The sequence below is a fragment of the Felis catus genome, chromosome E1, assembly GCF_018350175.1.
Source record: "Felis catus isolate Fca126 chromosome E1, F.catus_Fca126_mat1.0, whole genome shotgun sequence".
Taxonomy (NCBI): domain Eukaryota; kingdom Metazoa; phylum Chordata; class Mammalia; order Carnivora; family Felidae; genus Felis; species Felis catus.
In genome coordinates, this window is record NC_058381.1 from 28,339,171 (window position 1) to 28,365,660 (window position 26,490).

General features: G+C 46.9%; 1 protein-coding gene across 3 annotated transcripts; it reads left to right on the forward strand.

Moving 5' to 3' along the window:
• On the forward strand, window positions 1-25,667 carry MTMR4 (myotubularin related protein 4). 3 transcript variants are annotated; one of them, XM_011289108.4, is made up of 19 exons: window positions 1-117; window positions 1,303-1,341; window positions 5,045-5,134; window positions 5,492-5,608; window positions 6,148-6,230; window positions 8,258-8,418; window positions 8,530-8,626; window positions 8,798-8,911; window positions 9,763-9,959; window positions 10,208-10,336; window positions 10,765-10,876; window positions 11,364-11,559; window positions 11,796-11,981; window positions 12,058-12,228; window positions 12,379-12,533; window positions 18,650-20,048; window positions 22,495-22,605; window positions 22,841-22,929; window positions 23,381-25,667. In XM_011289108.4, the coding sequence occupies exons 2-19, from the start codon at window positions 1,339-1,341 to the stop codon at window positions 23,556-23,558; spliced, it is 3,588 nt and encodes a 1,195-aa protein (XP_011287410.1). In that variant the 5' UTR covers window positions 1-117; window positions 1,303-1,338; the 3' UTR covers window positions 23,559-25,667. The 3 variants fall into 3 exon arrangements, with proteins under 3 accessions (XP_011287410.1, XP_011287409.1, XP_023099205.1); XM_011289107.4 differs by lacking the exons at window positions 1-117; window positions 1,303-1,341 and adding an exon at window positions 1,925-3,615; XM_023243437.2 differs by lacking the exons at window positions 1-117; window positions 1,303-1,341; window positions 6,148-6,230.
• The last annotated feature ends 823 nt before the right edge of the window (window positions 25,668-26,490 follow it).

A 26,490-nucleotide genomic window follows, 5' to 3' on the forward strand; every position in this document is an offset into this window, starting at 1 on the left:
TACGATTGGTTGGGGTAAGAGGCACCGTGGTGGGGTCGAAGCTGCGCGGCCTCAGCAGCTGGGGGAGACGGAAGTGGTGAGAGCGCGGCCTCGGAGGGTCGGGCGGACGCCGCCTGGGTGAGTCACCGTGCCCCGTGCACTGCCAGTCTGGGAACCGCAAAGACTGCGTCTTGCCCCGCCCCGCCCCAGCCCCTCCGCTTTTCATGAGCCCCGCCTTCTGTCATTCGGGGCCCCGCCTCCGAATCTTTAGGCTCCGCCCCTAGAACCTGGACACCTGGGCTCTTCTGCCAGCCTGGCCCGCCCCCCCTCTCCCCCCTCGCCCCGGGGCCAGATCCCCTTGGTCTGGGAGCCCTGGGCATCGCAGGTCTGGTCCTTGTCCTTCCCTTCCTCCCTCCCTCCGTTTCCCTGAGGCTGCGTGCCAGTGGGCGGTGAGGCAGCACCTCTGGCTTGCCGCTTGCTGGCTCCCCCGTGAGGAAGGGTGGGCTGTGATCAGGGAGGCGGGCAACACCACAGATGGAGGCTTTTATCCCCACAGACTTGCGCAGGGCACTGCTGGACTGCTTCTGAGCTCGGATAGCAGGCATGAAGGAAAGTGTCAGTAAAACCGGGGCCTGGCTCCCTAAGTGGGCCAAGGAGGCCCATCCTGAATTTCTGTTGCTTAGGCCCATTTGACAGGTACTGACTCGGAGGCCTTGAACTGGCCTGATTCTGTCCCTGTTGTGTGTGGCCTCCCACAGTCCTGCATCCCACTTGGTGTCAAGTACACTCAGCAGGACCTATCCAACGTCGCTGCCTTCTGCTCACAGGTTGTGGTCCCCTCCCTCTTGTCCTCTGCTCTGGACTCTGCCCCGAGTAAACAGGTCAGGTGGGTGCTACTCCCAGACTTAGAGGCTGGCAGAGCATTCCTGTGGATTCATATCCCTACCAAGGCCTGAAGTAAGTCTTGGTTGTGCAGCCTCTCGTTTCAGAGTTGGAAGTTCCTTTGCTCTCCCAAAAAGAATAGGGTTTGGAGTGTTCTCCTTCGGGTCTCAGAATCAGGACTCTTGAATTTTGCTGAATAATCTTGGATGACACTCATTCCTGCTCCAGAACTTTGTAACTGACTTCATGCCCTGCAGAATCACTTGTTGCTTTTCTCCCCATGTAGCTCGCATTGCCTCTGTCTGGCATGGGGACTTGTGGAGAGGCTGGATTCTCTGTGAGATTCTCTGTTAGAAGTCCGGAGTAGGTGTGTGGCATTTGCTGATTCTAAGGTAATATTAATGGTGCTCTTGAATCCTATGTTTCTCTGTCTTCTTACAGTAAGAAGCAGGCAGCCAGGACCCTCACCACAGTAGAATGGTGAGTACTCTCCCTTTCCTCAGATCGTTGTGTTTTCTGTAATCCTGTCTTTCTCCATGAAGCTGCCCTGCCCCTCCTGGACCTTGAGCTCCAGGCTACTCTGTTCAGCTCCTAAACGGGTTCATCTGCGCTGGAAATAAATTAGGGTTTCTGTAGATTGCAAAACATCAGCCAGTATATGGCCCTGGGACAGGGAGCCTGTAGAAGTCTTTTTTTGCACATGCTATGCCATGCGTTCCCTATACTACCTACCACTGGCACTCTTAGCCTTTTATAATGGCCCTTCTCTTGCTTTTCTTGGGTCCCTGGTGGAAGCTCTCTGTTCTCTTTGTTCTGGCCTGAAAAACCAGGCCTCCTTTATCTCAAGATTCTTGTACTTCCTAGTGAGCCCCTTGGATATTGTGGGTCCTGTATCAGGAGTGACTCCACCAAAACACTGGGGCTTCTCCAGCTCTAAGGTGCTGCTGTCTGTTAAGCTACTGCAGCCAATAGCTGACTGCATATACAGCAGGACAGCAGCCTCAAGATGCCCAGAATATCACTGGGCTGTGCTGGGGATGGGTTAGGGAGGGGGTTGTAATGATCCTGTATACTCTTCCACTGACTGTAAGTGCCCTTATCTCACCTCAAGTTCAGGGAACCCCTTACTTTATCCCTGAGAACTAGGAGAGGAAGCAGTGAGATGAGAAGAGAGTGGAGAATTGTAGGCCCTGGCCCATACCAGGCCCTTGCTCTTTTCAGTTCCTTTAGGTATCTTCTGTACTTAGGGACATGTTAGGGAATTCAGCTGGTGAGAGGACTCTCTCCTTCCCTCCCTAGGCATGTGGGTATGTGGTGTGTGCGGTACTGTTCTGGTATCTTCTTAGAAAGCCTGCTGGTCTTGGTCCCCACCAACTGATAGCCCCTTTCCTTTTTCTTTTCTGTAATACCCTGAATAGACTGTTGGCTTCAGGGTTAGCCTAGTTTAATTTTGAATCCTAGCACCACCACTTAAATAGCTTAGGTAAATGGCATACTTTCTTTTTAAGCCTGATGTCTCACCAGTAAAACAGGATAAGGCTTAATTCTTGGGGAGCTGAAAGGTTTTAGTGAGAGGAACATGTATGGCTCATAGTAGATGCTTAATGCAATGTCAGGTTTTCTCCTATTCCTCCCTTGCCCTCAAATCCAAACCAAAGCCTTGGTTTCTGAAAGTAACCAGGCACAGGAAAGTGTGGGATTCTCACCAGCTCCTTCTGTGACTCCTGGTGGCACTTTGAGCCTTTCACTGCTCCCTATTCCTCGGCCCTCTACCCAACTCCCTCCATACTCTCGGGTTTCAAGTTTTATTCTGCATGCTTCTGTGGTCTGTAGTTCCAGTCTTCTCTTTGCCAGCCTAAAAAATTCTTTTCCAAGAAAGACTTTCTTACCCAGATGTCAGAGGATGTGAAACAAGGGAGATGTGGAGCTTGAAGAGTAGGGTTGGGCAGGGGTCTTAGAATAAAACACTTAGAGAACTTCCCTTTCAGGAGTGTGGAGTGACTAACTGGCATAGATCAGTGTACGTTCTAAGGGGCAAAAAAAGGGAACGGGATTTAGTGACGTTAGGGGATGGGAGGACACTGATGGACAAGGGTATGGTGGGTGGTGGTTTGGGAGGGAAAGGAAGAAGCCTTGGAACTGGAAAGGTCACTGGGTGGAGGTAGGCGAGCTCCATTTTGAGAATTCAGAACAGGCTTTGAGGGAACTCAAGGTGGGGAGAGCATGGGGATGGAGTGGGAAAAGGGGGGTGTGGGGTGGCTCACCTGGGAATATGGGAAATGAAAAGATGTAGGAGGTCTTGCCTTACCTTTTCACGCTATCTGGGGGCAGTCCCGCACCCCAGACTTCAAAAGCCCCTAGACTTCCCCAGAGGACGCCCTCGCACGCTGCGGAGGGGCTCCGAGGAGGGAGGAGCCTTGGAACTGTGGGCGGGGCCGCAAGGTTCCGCCCCATCCCTCCTCTCGCGGCCTAGGTCTCTCCCCTCTCTTATGCGCTCGTGCGGGAGGGCGGAGCCGGGCTCGCTCCATTGTGGAGAGTAGGGGAGAGGCGCGCGGGAGTCCGCGGAGGCCCTGCTACCAGCGCGCTCGCCTCCTGGCCGCCGCGGCTGCCCCTGGCAGGCACCGCAGCCGGGATGCGGCGGGCGCCCGGCACTGGCGGGCAGCGCAGCGGCTCCGGGGACATGTGCGCTGGCCCAGACCGCCCGCGACCATGAGCCTGACCGCCCGCGTCTCCTGCTCTATGCTCAGCTGCTTCGTAAGTGTTGGCCTCGCCTGCGGGGGCCCAGGGGTCCTAATGCATGCTGCACCCCCAGCGCCGCCCAGGGCCAACCCTTGAGATTCCGGATTTTCGCCCATCCCCCTTCCCTAGGTCCCTGGCAGGGGAGCGGGGCGGGAGGGGGGTGCGGGGGGACGGCGGGTGGTTCCCTTTTCTTTCTTGGACTTGCTTTCATCTTCGGGTGCCGGGGGATGTGGAAGGACGGGATGGAAATTCTTTGACCCATCTTGGCCCCGGAGCCACTGCCCTTGACTGCAGATCTCCAGGCCCCGCCCTGCAGGGGTACATCCCTTTACCTCCACCTCTCCATCTTGGTCCCACCCGCTGCATCCTTGCATGGGGATGTGGGATGTGGCTGGGATGTTAGGGGGGCAGGTCGGGGAGCACAGAATGTCTGAGCTGTTCCCCTGGCTCCAGTCCCCTCCCTCTTCTACCACTCCAACCCTCACCTGACACGCCAGTCTTTTCTCCTTGACTGTCCCCCAGACAGCCTCTCTTCTCCATCTTCCCTGCCTCTGCAGGGCTCTGTACCTCTGCATCATTCCCAGTCCTCCCCCACCCCCTTTGGCTTAATGCTCCTTCCCAGCTTCCCCCATCTGTCCTCTCAGATGTTCCCACCCTTCCCCTCTCACCGCCCCCCTCCCCCATCCCTCGTGGGTGGCTGCCAGGCCTCCTCTCTCTCTCCCCTGGCCTTCCTTGGGTCTCCCGGTTTCTCCCAGGTGCGTGGATCCCCTCTTCACCCCTCCCTGGTGGTTGGGAGAGGAGTTACTTCTGCTTGCTGTGGTTATTCCTTAGGAATTCCCCTCTGATCAGGGGGCAGGGCAGGTTGCTTGGCAGGTGGTGGGGGCTCTTTAGCAGTGTGGGCCTAACTGGAAGATAAGCTCAGCTCCAAAAGACATCCTCCTTTTGAAAGCAACCATGAAGGCCCTCTAGAGGCTTGGGACTGAATCCCCCAACCCACTCCTCTTTGTCTCCTTCACCTACCAGATTGACAGGTCGTGGTCTTAGGTGCCTGTTTTCCCTCTCATCTCTAAAACCAGCAACCACACCTGGTTCCTTTTTCTCAGGGCAGCACTTCCCATTCTCACTTCTGTCTTACCCTCACATTAGTCTTTTTCTTAGTTTTCTCTCTTCTTCCGTTTGGGAAATTTTGGTTCTTTTTGGTTCTGCTGCTTTTTGAGGAGTGCAGATTCCCAGGTCCTCTTTGGACTTTACTCTTCCCTTAGGCTTAATAGGCTTGAGTACCCCCCTGTCCCAACCAAGCCAGGCCTCTTTTCTCTCCTCTGGTGACCAGAACCTTTATAAGTGTGTATGGGGTGTATCCCGGTTTGTTGAGGGGAGGGGAGCAGAATGAGACCTAATGGGCCAAATGGAGCCTGGTGACTTAGGGCTGAGGCCTTCCCCACAGGGTGAGGAAGGGCCCCCCAGCCTGGAGTACATCCAAGCCAAGGATCTGTTTCCCCCCAAGGAACTAGTGAAAGAGGAGGAGAATCTGCAGGTAAGGAGGAGTTGGGGGCCCAGGGTGGGTTGAACTCTCTACCCAGTTAAAAACACCTTTTTTTCCCTCCCTTCAAAAAATATCTCCAAGGGAATCTAGTTCTGGGCTTTGGCTTCCTGTTTCCAGGTCTCTGGAGGGAGGGGAATCTGTCTACATGTGCATTGTAGAGCCTTTGGCCCCAGGGAGGGAAAGGCAGCTTTCCTGTACAGCTGTTGCCTGGTGCTGTTACCGTGGAGAGGACTCTTCTGTTCTGCCTTGGCCCAGCTTTTCCAGAGGGAATCCCACAGATCAGGGTTTGGGGAGGGGAATGGAGGGGTGACTCACTTCTGGACTGAGGGTTCCTCTGCCCTTCAACAGGTGCCCTTTACAGTGCTGCAGGGTGAGGGAGTGGAGTTCCTGGGCCGGGCAGCTGATGCCCTCATTGCCATCTCCAACTACCGACTGCATATCAAGTTTAAAGATTCTGTCATCAACGTGAGTTCCTGTCTTGTTCTCCCACAACCACGGTAGAATCCCTGTCTGGTTCAAGGTGGGATTGTTCCAATGCTCTACTTGATCGTGTCTCCAAACAGTTGGGGTTCCCTTCTTTTTCTCACCAACCTTTTATTTTCCTGATTCGTTCTCCTAGCTATAGGTCTGTCTTTCTGCCTGTCTCTTATTCTTCCATCCCCTCTTCTCTCTTTCCTTTTACTCTGTTCCTGGCCCTTCTAAGGGGTGCAGTGGCATTGTTGGAAGAGTGCCACTTACCAACCGTGTGGCCTTGGTCAAGTCACCCTACTCAGGTCAATTTCTTCCCTAATAGTTTGTTGTGAAAACACTTGGCTTACAGGGTTCTTGTGATTATTAATTAAGGCCCTGTATGTAGAGGACCCAGCACAGTTCCTAGGCACTTAACTGGCCCTCAGTAAATGTGAGTTTCCTTCCTAGTATTGATATATCAGCATCTGGGCTGGGGTGGGCATGAGGAGGGGTGAGAGTGGGGATCTGAGCTTTCGTTTGCCCTTCCTCTGAAGGTCCCCCTCCGGATGATTGACAGTGTAGAGAGCCGTGATATGTTCCAGTTGCACATTGCCTGCAAGGACTCCAAAGTGGTGAGGTGAGAACAATGGGGCTGCACGCAGGTCCTCTGGCCCTAGTCTTGCCCAGGCCTCTCTGATGCAGGGTTTCTCTGCAGCAAGAAAGGAAAAATCCTGCCTCACTTTCCCCATTTGGAAGAAAAGGTAGAAGCCCTGTCTAGGTTGGGAGGTCAGTTTACTGACCCACAGTATCTTGACCTGGAAAAATGGGGATAATGCATAGCTCATGGGGTTGTCATAAGGATTAAATAGGATAATGTATGAGAAAGCACCTAGGGTTAGCATACAGCACTTACTTTATTGTTGATTCGTTTATTAATTCACTTAACATACATTTATTGAGTACTCTCCTCTATGGCAGACTGTTCTTTTTTTTTTTTTTTTTAACGTTTATTTATTTTTGAGACAGAGACAGAACATGAATGGGGGAGGGTCAGAGAGAGAGAGAGACACAGAATCTGAAACAGGTTCCAGGCTCCGAGCTGTCAGCACAGAGCCCAATGCGGGGCCTGAACTCACGGACCACGAGATCATGACCTGATCCGAAGTTGGATGCTTAACCCACTGAGCCACCCAGGTGCCCCTATGGCAGACTGTTCTAAGCACTGGAGATACAGCAGGAACAAAGAGACAAAATTTCCTACCCTCATGGAGCTTATATTCCATCGGGGAGATAGCCAGCAGTAAATAATGAGTAAAATATGTTAAATGATGGTAAATGAAAGGTGAAAAATAAAGCAGGTAAAAGGGATATGGAGTGCTATGGAGGTGAAGTTTGTAGCTTTAAACAATGTGATCACAGAAGGTTGCATTGCAAAGGTGACATTTGAGTCAAGACCTAAAGAGAGTGACCATGTGGATATTTGAGTGAAGAGGGTGCCAGAGAGAGAGAGAGCAGCGAGTGCAAAGGCCCTGAGGTAGGTATGTACCTAGCATATTGGAAGAAGAGCAAGGAAGCTAGTGTATAGCTGGAGTGGAGTGCATGTGGGTGAGGGTGGTGGAATGTAAGATCTGAGAGGTAAGGGGGGGGGTGTCAGGTTGTCATAATGACTGGCTTTTACTTTGAGGTAAATGAGAAACCACTGCAGGGTTTTGAGCAAAGGAGAGATGTGATCTGATTAAATGTTTCATAGAATTGCTTTGGCCGCTATATTGTGAATAGATGGAAGTGAGTTGGGGGCAAAAGCAAGGGCAGAAGCCGAGGGATTAGTTAAGCTATTGCAGTTAGCCAAGTGACAGAGCATGATGGCCTTGCTAGCGTGGTGGTCAAACTGGTGAGGAATGGTCAGATTTTTGAAGGTAGAGATGACAGAATTTGCTCTCAGATTGGATATGAGAGAAAGAGGAATCTGGAATGATTCCACGGATTATTAAAAGAATGCTCAGTTTAGAGGCTGTCATGTGCTCAGGTCTGTAGGGATTCAGAAAGAGAATCCACAGTGGCCTTGCCTTCAGGGAGGTTGAGGTCTAGTTGCTGAAGGAAGAAGATTTAACAGTGGCAGTATGCTATGGAAAAACATACTGTTTAATACTCTAAGCATATTAAGAATAAAAGAGGAAGGGGTCTTAAAATGAGCTGGGAAGGCTTCAAAAAAGAGTTGTGACCAGAACTATCTTCAAAGTGTCAGTAGGATGTGGCTTGGCCAAGACGACGTATAATCAAGCAGAAGTGAAGAAACAAGGAGACAGGAATGATGTGAACAGGACTTCCTGCCTGAAGCAGGAGTCATGGGAGATAACGTGGAATAGCAGACATTCAGGGACATGCGGTAGCATTTAGATTTGATATGAGAAATGAAATGGTAGGGCCCCCCACTAGAAGGTACAAGTATGTCTCAAGGACTAGAGTTCTTGGGAAGAGAATTGTCAAAAAGATAAATTCTCTTGGGTATTCACCAGTATCCCTGGTTCTCCTCAGGATCCCCATGCCTTACCTCCTGCTTTAAAGCCTCCTCTCCCCACAGCCTTCTTGTGGCCTTGTTTTTGACCCTTATGGCCCCAGTGCACACCTGCCTCTTATCTCACTCTGTGGCTTCTTGCCTGGCAGGTGCCACTTCTCCACTTTCAAGCAGTGCCAAGAGTGGCTGTCACGGCTAAGCCGGGCCACGGCGAGACCTGCCAAGCCTGAAGACCTCTTTGCCTTTGCCTACCATGCCTGGTGCCTGGGGCTGACTGAGGAGGACCAGCATACTCACCTATGTCAGCCAGGTAAGGCCAGGCTGTTTTCTTTGGAAGATTTCCTGTCTCTTGGTTCTTACCCTCCTCCACCCCTGGCCATGGTTCTGTTGGATGCTGACAGGCGTGGGGGCTGTGTTGCAGGAGAGCACATAAGATGTCGCCAGGAGGCTGAGCTCGCGAGGATGGGCTTTGATTTGCAGAATGTCTGGAGAGTCTCCCACATCAACAGCAACTACAAGTGAGAGGGCAGGGGTGGGGGAACCCAAAATACCAATCTAGACTTAGACCTTGCCGGGCACAGCCCCTGGTTCTGTGAGAGGAGGACTCCTGACTCACAAAGCCATCCCTGGGGATCTTGTCATCACATGTCTTAGATCAAGCTTGGTGATCCCATCTGTTCTCTTCGCAGATTGTGCCCCAGTTACCCCCAGAAGCTGCTGGTTCCTGTGTGGATCACAGACAAAGAGCTGGAGAACGTGGCTTCCTTCCGCTCCTGGAAGCGGATCCCGGTGGTTGTGTATAGGTGAGGCGGTAGGGGACAGGAAGTAGAGAGGATACTTTTTATGCAATAAGGAAAGAGTCAAAACTGGAGATTTGTCCTAGTTGACCGGGAATTGACACCCTGCAGGGAATGAAATAATTTCAAATCAAAAACTGCCTCAGTTTTTTTCTCCTAAAGATGAGGCTTTTGGAGAGTACATTCACTTTACTCTTTTTTGGAGGGTGTGTGTGTGTGTGTGTGTGTGTGTGTGTGTGTGTGTGTGTGTGTGTAAAATGTTGCATTAGAACAAGAGTTGGCAAACTGTCGCCTGTGAACCAAATCTAGCCTGCAGCCTGTTTTATGTACAGCCCAGAACTACGAATGATTTTTATATTTTTAAAAAGTTATTTAAAAAAAAACAAAAACCAAGAAAACCAGAAAGGAGAATGTATGACAGAGACTGGCTATGATGTGTGAAGCTGCACATTTATTGTTTGTTTCTGTCTGAAAAAGCTTGCGGGTTCCCTGCAGTAGAACATTATAGCTAACATAGAGCGAGGCATATAGTAGCGAGGAGGTTTGGAGTTGTTCTGCTCTGGGCTCAGGCTTGCTCTCCTGCTGGTGTCTGTACCTGGAGCAGGTGCTGTGCAGATTCAAGAAGTCAAGGTCACCCTGGCAACACAGAGCCTATTTGAGAAATGTGTATGACACCACTTTCTGAACTATAAAGCCCTCTAGATATGTCAAGGGTTCTTGGTGTTTATTATCATGGCCTGGGTGAACTGGTAGCCCCTGTTGGCTCTGGAGATCTTAGTTCTTGGGGCCTTGGTAGTAGGCCTGGGGGGTGGGAGCTGCAACTGGCAAGGGCATGATGGCTTCTTCCATTTTGTCAGACACCTACGCAATGGGGCTGCAATTGCCCGCTGCAGCCAGCCTGAGATCAGCTGGTGGGGCTGGCGCAATGCTGATGATGAGTATCTGGTCACGTCCATCGCTAAAGCTTGTGCTCTGGACCCGGGGACAAGGGCCACTGGGGGCTCCCTCAGCACTGGGAATAGTGATGCCAGCGAGGCATGTGACACTGACTTCGGTAAGGTGTGGGTGGTGCTGACGCCCTGGGGAGCAGGTCCCCTCCTTGGTCTCATTGGCTTTCAGGGAGTCCCCAGTGAGAGGATGGGAAGAAGATGACAACACACAGGGTGCCAGGGTCCCTGCCCTTTGGGAAGCTGTGGGGTGGCAGGGGACTATAGTTGTATGTTCTCCTCTGAAAGGGAGTGTCCCAGGGTAGGGTGAGGCTGGGCTGGCTGACCCAGGGTCTGCTCCCTGCCACATGTTTAGATTCTTCCTTGACTGCATGCTCTGGAGTGGAGAGCACAGCGGCCCCCCAGAAACTGCTGATCCTGGATGCTAGATCCTACACGGCGGCTGTGGCCAACCGGGCCAAGGGTGGAGGCTGTGAGTGTGAAGGTACTGCTGTTACCCCAGTGTCTGCAGTCAGTCTGTGCTCTGGGTGGCTTTGGTGAGGAGGGACCTGGGGGCAGCTCGTGCAGTGGAAAGAGCCAAACACTTGGCTTGGAATCGGGACTCTGCCACTTAACTAGCTATGACTAAATTGCTTAATCTAAGTTTTATTTTCTTATCTGTCAAATGGGGATGATAATAACAATTATTGGCTAGAGAAGCTACTATATATTGAGAGTTTACTATGTATTGCCATTGCTAGTAGTAATAGGACTATCATTTGTCATTAACATCATTATTACTACCGTTAGTATATGGCTCCTGAGCATCCAGACATAAGTGGTCTGCACTGCCAAGGAAGCCTGGCCCACTTGTCCTGGACGCCTGTTTTCAGGACATGCTCTTATGCTCCACTCTCCTCTGTATGTCTACAGAATACTATCCCAACTGTGAGGTCGTGTTCATGGGAATGGCCAATATCCATGCCATCCGGAACAGCTTCCAGTACCTTCGGGCTGTGTGTAGCCAGATGCCTGATCCCAGCAAGTAGGTGGTCCCTGCCCCAGTTCCATCCTCTCTTGTCTTGTCCTTCACCCAGTTCTAGTTCTTAGGAGGTGAGAGAGGGAACTGGGGAGTATAGAGGTAGGGGAGACCTGAGAGCCTGCGTGCAGTGGGCCAGTTCCAAGATCACTTCTTCTGCTTTTTAGCCAACACTTTGGAACAGCCACAGGACACTGGGCTCCCTTTGTTTGGATCCTCTCCTACTTAAAGAACACAGAGAACTGGGGAAAGAATGGCTAAATGTGCGTGTGATGCTTCCCGTTCTCCCTCGGTCCCTAGTCTCTTGTCTACCTCAGGTCTTGTCTTCCTTCCTTTCCTGCCAGATACCTACTGGCAGAAAGGCCACAGACTGGACCGCTTGGCTTCAGCCCTCCCTAGGGACTTCATTAGTTGTGGCTGGCCATGGGCGGTGGAAGAGACCGTTGGATCCTCAGCGCCCTTGGTGACAGACTTGATTTCTGCTCTTGCGTAGCTGGTTGTCGGCACTGGAGAGCACCAAATGGCTACAGCACTTGTCGGTGATGCTAAAGGCAGCCGTGCTTGTGGCTAATACTGTAGACCGGGAAGGCCGGCCTGTGTTGGTGCACTGCTCAGATGGCTGGGACCGGACACCGCAGATTGTAGCCCTGGCCAAAATACTACTGGACCCATATTATAGGACGTTGGAGGTATTGAGTGGGGTTGGGTGGGAAAGAACAGAGGGAAAGGGGGGTGGAGAAGGGGGTGGAGAAGGTCCTCTGGATCTGTCTTGGGGATCTTTCAGTGGAGGCCATGGGTGGCTTTGAGTCGTAGGATTGGTTCTGCTCTTCTCTGAAGCTGCCAGCTCCTTGCTTCGGGCATCCCCTGGGGAGTAGCATACCAGCCTTTCCAGAAAGGCCCTATACTTGGACTCTCTTTTTTGCAGGGCTTCCAAGTTTTAGTAGAGTCTGACTGGCTGGATTTTGGGCACAAGTTTGGAGATCGCTGTGGCCACCAGGAGAATGCAGAGGACCAAAATGAGCAATGCCCTGTGTTCCTCCAGTGGCTTGATTCCGTTCATCAGCTGCTCAAGCAGTTCCCCTGCCTGTTTGAGTTTAATGAAGCATTCCTGGTAAGTTAAAGCCTGTGGCCAGGGTCAGGGAGAAGGTGGCCGAGGCTCCCAGTTGCAAGCTGTCTTGGCCCTCTAGGTAAAGCTGGTGCAGCACACATACTCCTGCCTCTACGGCACGTTCCTGGCCAACAACCCTTGGGAGCGAGAGAAGCGCAACATCTATAAGCGGACCTGCTCTGTGTGGGCTCTCCTGCGAGCTGGCAATAAGAACTTCCATAACTTCCTCTACACACCTGGCTCAGACATGGTAAGTCCAAACCCTTATCCTGTCAGTGCTTCTTCGAGACCTATAAGGAGAACAGGCTGAGACAGTGGGGAGAACGTAGAGCCAAAAGCTTGGGGAAGGAAGAGGGACCCGGAACAGCTCACAAACACTAGTATGGTACTGCTTCCCTAGGTCCTGCATCCTGTGTGTCACGTACGGGCCCTACACCTCTGGACAGCTGTTTATTTGCCAGCGTCGTCTCCATGTACACTTGGGGAAGAGACCATGGATCTTTACCTTTCCCCGGTGGCTCAGAGCCAGGAGTTTTCTGGCCGTTCTCTGGACAGGTAAGAAGATCCTTTCTTGCTCTCTTCTCTCCCCACCAGGAAGGCAATACTGCTTTGTGTCTAGCCTAACGTTCTCCTTCTTTTATGAGATACTTAAAAGCAACTTCTTGATATAGTTGAAGGAGAAACTTGGCCCAGGACTTGCAGCTAGCATGGAGTGTACTCTGTGTGTCTTCAAGGTCCTCTCCTAAGATAAGATTGGTTACCTTCTTTCCTGGAGCTGCTCTCACCCTTTGTGACATAGCCAAGCAGAGGACAGGAGAACAGAACAGAAAGGACTGTTTCAGGAAGGTTTGTGGGAATGGGCTTGATTTATGTTCACTGATAGAAGGCATTGATTGGGGCACTTCCAGAAGCATCTGATTCTCAGGGAAGTGGGTTTCCAGAAGAGGGATGGCCTTCATGTTCTCCCACAGGAAAAGGCCAGAATTTAAAGTTTTTATCTTTTTGATTTATTTTGAGAGAGAGAAAGAGGAGGAAAAAAAAAAAAAAAAAGCGTGAGCTGGGGAGGGGCAGAGAGAAGAGAGAGAGAGAGGAGAGAGAGCATCCCAAGCAGGCTCCTTGCCATCAGTGCAGAGCCTAATGCAGGGCTCGATCCCTTCAATTGTGAGATCATGACCTGAGCCAAAAATCAAGAGTTGGATGCTCACCAGGTGACCCACCTGGCCAAAAAGGCCAGAAGTTAAAGGGAGACATAAAAATTAAAGTTTATCTTCTGGCTGAATATTTGGGGGAAGTACAGTCAATGTTGTTTACGTTATAAGAGTAACACAAGTTCCTATTTTAGAAAAAGTTGAACGATGTAAAAGTAGAAAATGAAAGTCCTCCCTCCCTGATCCTTGTCCCCACAGGCTGGTAACACTTTGCGTGTCTTTCCTGATGTTTATGTTTACATACATGTATCCACGCTTTCATATAGAAACGTTTTTAAAATACAAAAACAGGGGCACCTGGGTGGCTTATTTGGTTGAGCGGCCAACTTCAGCTCAGGTCAGCTCAGGTCATGATCTTGAGGTTTGTGAGTTCGAGTGGGCTTGCTGTTGTCAGCACGGAGCCTGCTTTGGATCCTACTTTGGATCCTCTGTCCCTCCCTCCCTCTCTCTCTCTCTCTTTCTCTCTCTCTCTCTTTCTCTCTCTCTGTCCCTGTCCCTCTGCCGCTCGTGCTCTGTTCCAAAAGTAAATAAACCTTAACAAAATAAAATACAAAAACGGAACCATATTTTGCATACTGATCTGCAAAATGTTTTGCCCTCTTTGTATTGGGCTGTCACCCCTGTAAAGCACATGTAAAGCTGCTGTTTTTTTGCTTTAGCGGCTGCATATGTTAGTCTAAAATTAGAGTGTAGCATTATTTATATAACCAGTTTCCAACTGGTGATCATTCAGGTGATTTTTTTTTTTTTTAACTATTACTGGGAGTGCTTTAAATAACATCCTTAACTATGTGTAAGTTTTTTAAAACAGTTGTCAAATACACATAATAATTATCATCTGAACCATTTTTTTAAATAATTTTTTTAAGTTTATTTATTTTGAGAGAGAGACAGCATGAGCCGGGGAGAGACAGAGAGAGTGGGAGAGAGAGAGAAAGAATCCAAGTAGGCTCCATGCTGTCAGCACAGAGTCCGATGTGGGGCTCAAACTCACAAAACTGTGAGATCACGACCTGAGCTGAAACGAAGATTTGGTTGCTTAACCAACCAACTGAGCCACCCAGGTGCCCCATCAACTGAGCCATTTTTAGGTGTACAATTAAGTAGTATCACCTTATATGTGTATCTTGGCATTTGTGCTAGTGTTTTTGCCAGATAAATTTCTAAACAGTGAAAATGCTGGGTTCAAAGGATATGTATGATCTTTGTTTCTTGGTGGAAGATTTTTATTTTTTATTTATTTGTTTATTTATTAAAGTTTATTTATTTATTTAGAGAGAGCACATATGTGAGCAGGGGAGGGGCAGACAGACAGAGGGAGAGAGAGAATCTCAAGCAGGCTCTGTGCTGTCACCATGGAGCCCAATGTGGGACTTGATCTTATAAACTGTGAGATCATGACCTGAGCCAAAATCAAGAGTCTGACACTTAACTGATTGAGCCACCCAGGCACCCCTTGTGGAAGACTTTTAAAGCTAAAATGTAGCTTAAATTACTGGTTGAATATTATAAAGGAAAACAAAAAAAAAACATGCCCCTATAAATTACTGGTTTTAGGGTCTTGAGTCCATGGTCAGCTGCCAAGGGATAGGCTTCAAGAATTCTGTGATTTTCCTCTTTCCCCAAACTGTGCAGAATTTGAGTATACTCATATTTATAAGTTTACCTTGCCAGGGAGAGGGCTCAGAACTTTTTATCAAATTCTCAGTAAGTTCTGTGACTTGTGTAAAAATCACTGTCTTAAATTAATATCTAATTTTTCAATTCAATCAGTGTTTTTTTTAAACCTACTAGTTGTCTAATACTAGGTTTATGGGCCAAAGAAATACAAGATATTGATTCTATTTAAGATATTCTTTAAAAGCTGTAATAAGATAGACATAGGAGAACTATTACTAGAGAACATTTCTAAGTCAGCATCCAAGCAAGTAAGAATGTGTATAGTTCAAAGCTATTAGAGAAATGAGAAGTCAGAAAGGGGTCATTTGGTGACTGTTTACTCAGAGAAGTTTTAATGGAAGACCAAGCAGGAAACCTTGGCTTTTTTGTCTAGCATCTGGTGCAGGGCCTGGCACATAATAGGTGCTTTAGTAAATGCTTAAATGAACAAACAAATGAATGGAATACCTGGTAATAAGTAGTGGAGAGGGGTCCAAAGGAATTGGATACATGAGAGTTAGTTGTTTTGTTCAAAAAAAATTTTTTTTAAATGTTTGTTTATTTTTGAGAGAAAGATAGACAACGTGAGCAGGGGAGGGGCAGAGAGAGACACACACAGAATCTGAAGCAGGCGCCAGTCTCTGAGCTGTCAACACAGATCCTGACATGGGGCTCAAACCCATGAACTATGAGATCATGATCTGGGTCAAAGTTGATGCTTAACCAACTGAGCCACCCATGCACCTCTACATGAGAGATAGTTCAAAGAAAAAAAGAGGAACCTCTTTGGAACTGGCAGGGGTTAGGAAGGGGCCATTCTGAGGAATAGAAAGAAAGAAATATGGGATAGTTCATTGAGGGCTTTAAACATTTCCCTGAGGAGTTTGAGTCAGTTGTCAATAGGAAGTCATTGTAGGAAGTCATTGTGACCTGGTGACCATGGGATTTTTGGAGAATGAACCACTGAGCTGGGTAGTTGGGGACACAGAGAACAGCCAACACTATTGTAATTCAGATATGAGGGGAAGAGTCCTTGGAAAAGGAAAGGATTAAAATCCTTGAAGAGGAGTCATTAGCAGATTATGGAGTGACTGAGTGTGGGAGTGTGGAAGTGAAGAGGACTCGTCAAAGGTCATGACTCTCCGAGCCTAGAAACTAGATGGATATTAGTACTAACCTAAAGACATTGGGAAGTTGAGAAGACGAGTCAGTTCGGGGAAGAGGAGATACAGGCAGGTTGGGATTGAAATATTAGCAAAGAGAAGGTGTGCTATAGGCAGTTCAAGATGGAGAGTTGGATTTGGAGGACTAAGTAGCATGCAAATTAAAAAAAAAAATGCTTTCTTTAACAGCTGGCCTGACTTGGTTCTACCTTTCTCTAGATCAAAAATATCCTGCCCTCTTTTCTCTTTTTCCATTAAAGTACAAGACATTCTGCTATACCCAGCTCAAATCCTACCTTCTCTACGTAGCTTTCTTTGACCACCCTCGTTGGATGAGTTGTCTCTGTTCTAAACTCCTCAGGCATTATTGTCTCTACCAGCATTATTGATTAAACCTTCTGTGTAGGTAGTAATTGGCTGTTGAGGATTTCAGACTGTTGATACTGTTGAATTTGGGTCAAGAATACATGGGAGGTCTTCATACTCTTCTACTTCTTTTGTATGTTTGAAAGTTCCCATGATAAAAAAGTAAAACAAAATAAAGGGGGGGGGGGAACCAAAGTTAGCTGTGGTACTTTTTAAAAATACAGATGCCTGGGTCTCACTCTTGGCCATTCTCATTCATAGGTCTTTGATGGGTCTGGTTGTCTATATATCTAGAAGATCTATAGGAGCTCCTAATGTGCACCAAATATTGAATCTCACTTGTCTTTTTCGTTCAGTTGGTACCTAGCTGTGAACACTTGATGTTAGATTTTCAGCTCACTACTCATTTCTCAAATTGTTTGATTGGCCAGTGTTGGAAATTCAAATAAGAAACAGTGCTACCCTCAAGGCACTTTTATAGCAGGAGAGAAACAAGTAAATAGTAAGTGCAGTAATGTAGGAAGTACTGAGCGATGTGCTTTGAAGTGGATTGTTTTGTTTAATCTTCACCACGGTTTTAAGAGATAGATACTGTTACCTTTCTCTGATAGATGAGGGAATGGAGGCTTAGAGAAAGAAGTTAAGGTCACATAGTTAAAAAATTGCCAAGCTAGGATTTGAGCCGAGGCTATGGGACTCCAGAGACTGTGTAATCATAACCATTGCCATTGCCTTCCTGGAATTTCATACCATACACATACACAAAATCAAAATTGATCACAAAAGTAAAATCACACATAAAAATACTTAAAAAACATAATAAGGTGTTTTTTAAACCTGGGTGGCACAGTCGGTTGAGTGTCTGACTTTTTTTAATTTTTTAAATGTTTATTATTTTTGAGAGAGAGAGACAGAGCATGAGCGGGGGAGGGGCAGAGAGAGAGGGAGACACAGGATCTGAAACAGGCTCCAGCACAGAGCCTGAGGTGGGGCTCAAACTCAGGAACCATGAGATCATGACCCGAGCCAAAGTCGGCACTTAACTGACTGAGCCACCCAGGTGCCGCCCCCCTCCCCCACATAAAAAAAAAAAAAAAAAAAAATTTTAATGTGAGTGTCTGACTCTTGGTTTTGGTCCAGGTCATATCTCATAGTACACAGGATTGAGCCCTGAGTCAGGCTCTGTGCTGACAGCTTGGAGCCTGGTTGGGGTTTCTCTATTCTCCCTCTGCCCCTCCCCCCACTTGTACATGTGCACGTGCTCTCTGTCTCTCTCTCTCAAACTAAGCACTTAAAAAAAAACCTAAAAAACCCCCATAAGTTTCAAAAACCAAACACTTAAAAAATCAGCTATATTTTAACTCCATCTTTGAGGGATTTTTCTGTGTGGGCTGGACTGACTGAGGCATCTGAAAATAGGAGTCCAATTAAGTCTCCACTGTTTCCTGGCAAATTTCCCTGAAGTTTTCGTTGCTCAAAGGACTTTTGAAATGTTTTAAGAATCAGACATTCTTGAAAATGTCTGTTACCCGTTTGGTGTGCACGAATGCTTCTAGAACTCTTTTGAGTGCTTTATGCTAGGGGAATTTTCCATGGTGACTTAGGACTCTGAGGCATGCACTGCTGCTAAGGGGTTGTAAAAGGCTGTGCTGGTTACTACTGTGATGGAAAGATCATTTCTAACAAGGAAGGCAGTAAAAATGAGAAGTTGTGAGTGTAGTCTTAGTAAGTTTGCTCTTGGCTGCCTATAGTTTGAATCCTCATAGCATCTCTATAAGGTATAATTTATGATGATCATTTTACAGAGGATGATAGTACATGTCTAAAAGGTTAAATAACTTTCTTGTAGTCATATGGCTAATCATTGTCAGAACCAGTATCGTCTAGCTCCAAAACTGGCTTGCTTCCATCTTACCGAGTGTGATAGAGGTAGTTGGACATTAGATTTAAGGCTCAGGTATAGTCCTGGCTAGCATAGTCGATTTAGATGGCATCAACATAGAAAGCATTGCAACCATGGGAGTGGTCAAGATCGCCCAGGGAGATTGTGTAGAGTGAGGACTGATAAAAGTTGGGGGCAGATGCTCAGTTCTGGAGGACAGAGTTCATGTCCTTCACTTTTTGCAGAGTAGACTTGTTGCAGTGAACATTGGTTGTTTGTAATCTTAAATGTTGTATCTTGGGAACTCTGGCTTTGATGTTGCTTTGATGGCCTGATTCTGCATATTAGAGGTAGCTCCCATTTACTGACCTGGAGGTGTGTTTGTCTTTCCAGATTACCTAAAACCAGATCTATGGACGATCTGCTTTCTGCCTGTGACACAAGCAGCCCCCTGACTCGCACATCCAGTGACCCTAACCTGAATAACCACTGTCAGGAGGCCAGAGTAGGCCTGGAGCCCCGGCACAGCAATCCTGAGGGCTCAGAGACCTTTGTGGAATCTGTGGTAGGAGGTCCTCAGCAGACCGTAGGAGAAATGGGTCTTCCTTCCCCTCTGCCCAGCAGCCAGAAAGACTACTTGAGCAAGAAACCTTTCAAGAGTCAGAGAAGCTGTTCTCCAAGTTACAAACTGTTTAGTACTGCAGTGCCCCAGGAAATGAAGAGCAACATCTCTGATCCTGAGATCAAAGTCCTGGAAGAGACTGAAGCAGCAGCTCCAGACCCTCCTGCCCACAATGAGATGAATAGGACTTTAGATGGCACAGAGGAGCCACCTGAACATTGTCCTGAGAAAGAAGCTGTCAGCACACTCTCCGAAGTTGTTTCCAACAAATGGAATGGAGTTTGTGATTTTCCTGAGTCTTCCCAGGACTCCCTTTCAGGTGCCCCCCAACAGGCCCTGCTAGATTCCATGCTAGGTGTGCCCTCTGGATGTGCTGCAGATCACAGTCTGGGTACCCTTTGCGACCCACTGAGTGCTACCAGCCAAACTCCTTCGGAGCCAAGCACTGACTTCCTCAGCCAAGATCCCCCAGGGTCTGTGGCAAGGAGTTCCCACCAGGAACAGCCCAGCTCTGTGCCAGATCTGATTCATAGGGAGGAATACGCTGGCAAAAGAGGGAATAATAGGAATGGGCAGTTATTGGAAAATCCTCGCTTTGGGAAAGTGCCATTGGAATGGGCCCGAAAGCCAATCTCTCAGAGCCAGATCAGTGAGTTTTCCTTTTTAGGATCCAACTGGGATAGCTTCCAAGGGATGGTGACTTCATTCCCAAGTGGGGAGACCACCCCTCGGCGGCTGCTTTCCTATGGCTGTTGCAGCAAAAGGTCAAACAACAAGCAGGTGCGGGCAATAGGGCCCTGCTTTGGGGGCCAGTGGGCTCAGAGAGAAGGGGTGAAATCACCGGTCTGTTCTAGTCATTCCAATGGACACTGTACTGGTCCAGGGGGAAAAAACAACCGGATGTGGTTGTCCGGTCATCCAAAGCAGGTCTCCAGCACAAAGCCTGTTCCACTGAGCTGCCCTTCTCCAGTGCCTCCTCTCTACCTGGATGATGATGGACTGCCCTTTCCCACGGATGTGATTCAGCATAGATTACGGCAAATCGAAGCAGGGTACAAGCAAGAGGTAGAGCAGCTACGCCGACAGGTGCGTGAGCTTCAGATGAGGTTGGATATCCGTCACTGCTGTGCCCCTCCAGCAGAGCCCCCCATGGACTATGAGGATGATTTTGTAAGTATTCACCACTGCTATCCATCCATTCATTCATTCTTTCCATCCAGCCTTCCATGCATTCAACATTTATTCATTGGGTACTTGCTATGTGCCACTGTGTTAGGTGGCTGGTCTGTAGGATGAAGGACATAGTCCCTGCTCTCAAGGAGCTCACAGTCTATAGGAGAGAGAAGCAGACAACTAGAATGATTTTTTTAAATGTTATCCTGGAAGGAAGCATCAGGTGTTGGGGGCTCAGGCTTTCTTTCCTGAGAAGGTAATACTTGAGGTGAGTGCTGAAGAACTTGTCATATTTGGCTAGGTGGACCATGAAAAGGAAATACCATTCTCAAAAGCATGGAGGCAGTAAGTATTCTGATGGGATGACTCGAACAAAGGGATGGGGGTATGTGTGTGTGTGTGTGCACGTGTGCATGTGTGAGACATGCATGTACAGGTGTGCTGGGGCCATGGAGGAGGGAGTTGGGTAGTGAGGTGGGAGCTGATATTGGAGAAGTAGACAGGGATTGGAAAGGTCAGCTCGAGATCCCTTCTTGTGTGGATTCTACCCTCAAGGCAGCATGATTTTGGCCACTGAGAATCATGATCAGATCTGTATTTTTTTTTCAATGTTATTTTTGAGAGAGAGAGAGAGTGTGTGTGTGAGCAGGGGAGGGGCAGAGAGAGAGGGAGACAGAGGATCCGAAGTGGGCTCTGTGCTGACAAGAGACAGCCTGACATGGGGCTCAAACTCACAAACCGTGAGATCATGACCTGAACTGAAGACGGACACTTAACTGACTGAGCCACCCAAGTACCCCAGATTTATATTTTTTAAAATATTTTTTAAAGCTTATTTATTTATTTTGAGAGAGTACCCACGTGGGGGAGGGACAGAGAGAGAGGGAGAGAGAGAGAATCTGAAGCAGGGTCTCCATGCTGTCAGTGCAGACCCTGATACAGGACTCAAACTCATGAACTGTGAAATCCTGACCTGAGCCAAAAACCAAGACTTGGATGCTCAACTGACTGAGCTACCCAGGCACCCCATCAGATTTGTATTTTAAGAATACTACTCTAGCAATGGTGTGTCAAGTGGATGAGGCACTTGAAATGCAGGTTGGGAGGCTGGTTAAGATGTTTTGGAATAATCCAGGGGTGCCTGGGTGGCTCAGCTTGTTAAGCTTCCCACTTCAGCTCAGGTCATGATCTCACGGTTCGTGGCTTCAAGCCCAATGTCGGGTTCCGTGCTGACAACTCAAACCTGAGCCTGCTTCAGATCCTGTGTCTCTTGTCTGTCTCTGCCCCTCCCCCATTCACGCTCTGTCTCTGTCTCTCTCAAAAATAAACATTTAAAAAAAAAAAAAGATGTTTTGGAATAATCAAAGTGAGAGATGATGAAGACTATCTAAGCTTTGCTGTGTTGGGAGCCTTCAGATTTGGGTCCACAATTCTTAAGAAGCTTCTAGGAGTCAGTTTCTTGGTCACAGTATCATGTCATCAACACGGACACTTCCCTTCCTTCTGTTAACACATTCCCACTTGCCTGCTGCCCACTTACTGGGATGGGATGGTCAGGGCTAACAACTTCCTAATATTCGGAGTGTTGGTTTAGAACAGGAGTCAGCAAACTTTCTGGTAAAGGGCCATATTAAATACTTTAGACTTTGTGGGACATATAGTCTCTGTCCCAGCTGCTTGTCTCTGCTGTCACAGCACACAAACAGCCATAGACAATACGTATAAAAATGAGTGTAGCTGTCTTCCAGTAAAACTTGATTTACAAAAACAGGCAGTGGGCTAGATTTGGCCTGTGGGCCATAGTTTGTGAATCTCTGGTTTAGAATGTAATGAGAAATATGTCCGTGCTGTGATAAAGCATATTAGTTAAGAGCATAGGTCTGAATCCAAAATACATTTGACCCTTGAACAATGCAGGGGTTAGGGTGCTGAACCCTCATGTAGTCAAAAATCCACATATAACTTTTGAGCTCCCCAAAACTTAACTAGTAATAGCCTAAGAAGCCTGATAATACAGTAATTAACATATATTTTGTATGTTAGATGTATTGTATGCTGTGTTCTTACAATAAAGTAAGCTGGAGAAAAGAAAACGTTACTAAGAAAATCATAAGGAAGAGAAAATAATACATTCATAGGACTATACTATATTTATTGAAAAATCTCTGCATACAAGTGGACCTGTGCAATTCAAACCTGTGTTGTTCAAGGGTCAACTGTACAACGTTGAAAATTCAGGTTTACTACTTACTACCTTTTAATTTTCTCAGTGCTTAATTTCCTTATTTGTAAAATAAGGATGATGATAATATACATCATACGATTCTTGGGAGGAATTAAAGAAGTTCATGCATGTAATATTCTTAGAATAGTACCTAATGCATAGGAAACAGTACATGTTAGTGATGGTGAAGATGGTGTTGATGTCTTTGCCTTTCTTCAGACATGTTTGAAGGAGTCTGATGGCAGTGATATAGAAGATTTTGGCTCTGATCACAGTGAAGACTGCCTTTCAGAGGCAAGCTGGGAACCTGTTGATAAGAAAGAGACTGAGGTATGTCCAGGCAAATACATGCTTTTGTGAAGCACTGAATTCTCATATTTCTCAGAGATGAGTGACATGCTATAAACTGAACCTTCTCTTGGGCGAGTGTCTTCTTTTTAGGCAAGTAGAGGCCAACTATAAAGACAGACCTCATCATTTTCTCCTGGAATGCTTTCCTTGTTGCAATGTTGCTCTTCTACTTTGTTGACAAGGACCTGGAATTTTTCCTTGTGCCTTCTGTTAGGTGACTCGCTGGGTTCCAGACCATATGGCATCACATTGCTATAACTGTGACTGTGAGTTCTGGTTGGCCAAACGAAGACACCATTGCCGGTAAGATGTTTTATATGATTCTGTAAGGCTCAAAAAGGAGTGATTGATGTATGTGTATCTGAGCTAAATAGAGTTAATCTGAAAATAGAGATATCTTTATAGGGACTACTTTTGTTTTCTGCCAACTTTTCTCTTTATTTACTCACGTAAGGCCTTTTAGAGTATCCTTCATGTTTTTTTTTTTTTTTTTTTTTTTTTTTTTTTTTAGTGTTTATTTTGAAAGAGTAAGAGAGAGCATATGCAAGCAGGGGAGGGACAGAGGGAGAGGAGAGAGAATCCCAAACAGGCTCTGCACTGTCAGCACAGAACCTGACGTGGGGCTTGAACTCATGAACCATGAGATCATGACCCGAGCTGAAACCAAGAGTTGGATGTTTAACTGACTGAGCCACTCAGGGGCCGTGAGGATCATTCATTTCTGATGAGCTCTTCCCTCTTTGTTCTTTGGCAGAAATTGTGGGAATGTATTTTGTGCTGGCTGCTGCCACCTGAAGCTGCCCATTCCTGATCAACAGCTCTATGACCCAGTTCTCGTCTGTAACTCCTGTTATGAACACATCCAAGTATCTCGTGCCAGGGAACTCATGAGCCAACATCTGAAGAAACCCATTGCTACAGCTTCCAGCTGAATGCCAGAGGAGATGACCTGTCCAATTTTAGCAGGTTTGAAGGGAGGATCTGCTTCAGGTGTAGTTTTGAAGGTTCCTTGGTGTGGCTCATGAAATAACAGAGCTCAAAGATACCGTCTTGAGAAATCCTCCATGGTACCATGAGACTGGAGCAGAGGAATTCCAATTTGGCAGGAGGTCTTCTATTGGTGAGACCCTCACCTTGGGGTAATGGTCCTGATCCAGACCCAGAGTCTGGAAGCTTAATGTTGAGCTGGTGACTCCAGCTTTTGTCCTAGGGGCCACAAGATGATGATTTCATAGATACCGCCTGGTGATACATGCCCCAAACAGCAATAGAAAGGCATAAGTATAACCAAACTCCAAGTGATAAACAGATCCATCTCTCCTCCACCTTGAAAAAAGCAGATTTTAGTATACAAGATAGGAATTCCTATCCTATTTGAAATGAACTATATCCTGTTCCTCTGTGCTCTGTGTCTGTGCATGAAGGCTCAGTCTTTAGAGGCACTCCCTCTAGTTGCAGTAGTTCTGTCTCTCTGTGGAGTTTGGTTTAAAGACTGGTTCAGCAAGTGGAGGTTTTGCTGTATTTTTCACTTGGCTTATCGGCCAACATCAGTGAATATTCAGTTTAGAGGGACCGTTCTAAGGAGTCAGACATTCTTGGGAGCAGAGGAAAGCTCTGCTGATGTTCAGTCCTGGCAAAAATCAGTTATTTTGAGCTGCGAAGGCAGTCGTCTCTGTTACTCAGTGGCAGCTCTTGAGGTATGCACTGTGAAGAATGAGAAGGGAAAAGCAGAAATGATCCTTGTCAAATATTTGCTGATCGTGCCCTGCCCTTTGCGCCTGACTTTTCCTAGTTGTCCTGGTGCTAACACAGGAGTTACACCTTGATCCTCTCCTGGCATGAAAACGAAACAATGGATTTTTGTTGTTGTTCCATTGCCCACTTCCCTCATGTTGTCTTTCCCTTGGCTGCTGCCTCCTCTGGGTCACACTGCTTCTTATCCTGAACACTTGACACCTTGAGGGTAGAATTTAGCATTTGGTTTTTACCTCCTAGAATATGCTGTTTGGTATGTGAGGGTTTCAGTACAAATGCTGCTGTCTATTTCTGTGCACTTAACAATGGAACCCAAACAGAAGAGAATAAAGCCTTGATACCAAAATTGGGAGAGAAAATGTGTCCATTTGGACCAAACATTGTTTTTTTTTTGTTGTTGTTGTTGTTGTTTTGTTTCATCTTAATATGTACCAGTGGCACTTAACCAAAAGATACAGTGATATAGCCATGTACTGTGGTTGGGACAGATATAGTCTCCTTGATCTATAATGAAACCACTAGTATTTCCTTTATACATTTTCCTTAATCCATTGGTGTATAAAAGGTGAATTACACTTAGGCTTATCCTGTTTTAAAACTATGGTAGCTGTCTGTCTAACTGCTACTTTCATGTTACTTCCTAGAAAAAAATTTTTCATTTGAAAATAACTAGGATCTGCATTTAGAACAAGAATTGTTATTTGTCCTGACCTTTTCTTTAGTCCTACAGAGAAGCATCTGTGCTTTTATACTTGTCATGGATGTAACCTAAAAAGTTTTGGCGTATTTAGGTCAGCCTAGCAGAACTTTTTTTTTTTTTTTCATTTAAATGGAGTTGAATAATGGAGATTTGTGTCTGGGAAATTCCTGAGATCATTGAAAAAGTAACAAACTATTCCTTGTCTCTGAAACGTAAAATTCTAAGCATTTTCTCAATCATTAAAATTTACTGCCAGTTGCGAGTGGCTTTTTAATTAACTTTCATTGCACTTCACTCTGCCCATTTTCAGGGGGAGTAAGATTGGTGGTAACATTTGAGGAGACTGTATCTGTCTACTTCGTGTGGCTGTTTTGAGGGACTGTCCCATCAGTGAACATACTGCATGGCCTTGGAGAGAGACTCTGGGCTCTCAGCTCAGATGTATTCATCAAATACTCCTTTCAGAGCTCTTGTGGGTGTAAGTGACATGATGTGGCCAAAAATCCAAACTGTGCAGTTGCGTTGTGACAAACATGCAATGTGCTGTAAAAACTCAATACAATTTAAATAAAATCTCTATATTAGTGCTGCTTTGTTGGGTCTTTTTATTCATTTTAATTTCTAAGTAAACTTAATACTCATTTTTTCTTTGACCATGAGAAAGGACTAAAACATTATACTTCTTCGTCCCAACCATTTCCATTTTTAAAGTTTTTAAAATTTATTTATTTATTTTGAAAGTGAGGAGGGGGAAGGGCAGAGAGAGAGAGAGGGAGGGAGAGAATTCCCAGCAGGCTCCACGCTGTTGGTGCAGAGCTGGAAGGTGGGGGTGAGGGGGGAGGGAGATGAGTGCTGGATTTCATGAAACATGAGATCATGACCTGAGCAGAAATCGATAGAGGCTTAACCCACTGAGCCACACAGGTGTCCCAATTTCCATTTTTAAATGGACCTTTCTTTTCTTTTTTTTATAATTTTTCTTCAATGTTTATTTACTTTTGAGAGAAAGAGATTGCAAGCTGGGGAGGGGCAGAGAGAGAGAAAGAGAGGGAGAGAGAGAGAGAGGCAGAGGATCCCGAGAAGCAGGCTCCACATTGTCAGCGCAGAGCCCACTGCTGGGCTCCAGCTCACAAAGTGTTGAGTGAGATCATGACCTGAACCAAAATCAGAAGCTTAACTTACTGAGTCACCCAGGTGCTCCAAATGGACCTTTCTATCAGCATAGCTCTCACCATACTCTTATCTATTGATAGAAAGGGATTTAGCATTATGGCTACCGTAGAATTCTACCCCATCTCATGTCAGGTTTCTCTTCAATGTCTAAAATAGCATCAGCTGGTTGACCAGGTACAGAGGATTGTAATTATATTCTGATTCCCTCCTCATTGCCACCTCAGTTCTCATCCCAC

Bases quoted from the DNA above. Each gene is read 5' to 3' on its own strand.
- MTMR4 (XM_011289107.4), top strand. From the start codon at position 3,571: ATGAGCCTGACCGCCCGCGTCTCCTGCTCTATGCTCAGCTGCTTC. The intron at 10,337-10,764 runs GTACTGCTGTTA...GTATGTCTACAG, and splicing joins TGGAGGCTGTGAGTGTGAAG to AATACTATCCCAACTGTGAG. The intron at 12,534-18,649 runs GTAAGAAGATCC...TTGTCTTTCCAG, and splicing joins TCTGGCCGTTCTCTGGACAG to ATTACCTAAAACCAGATCTA.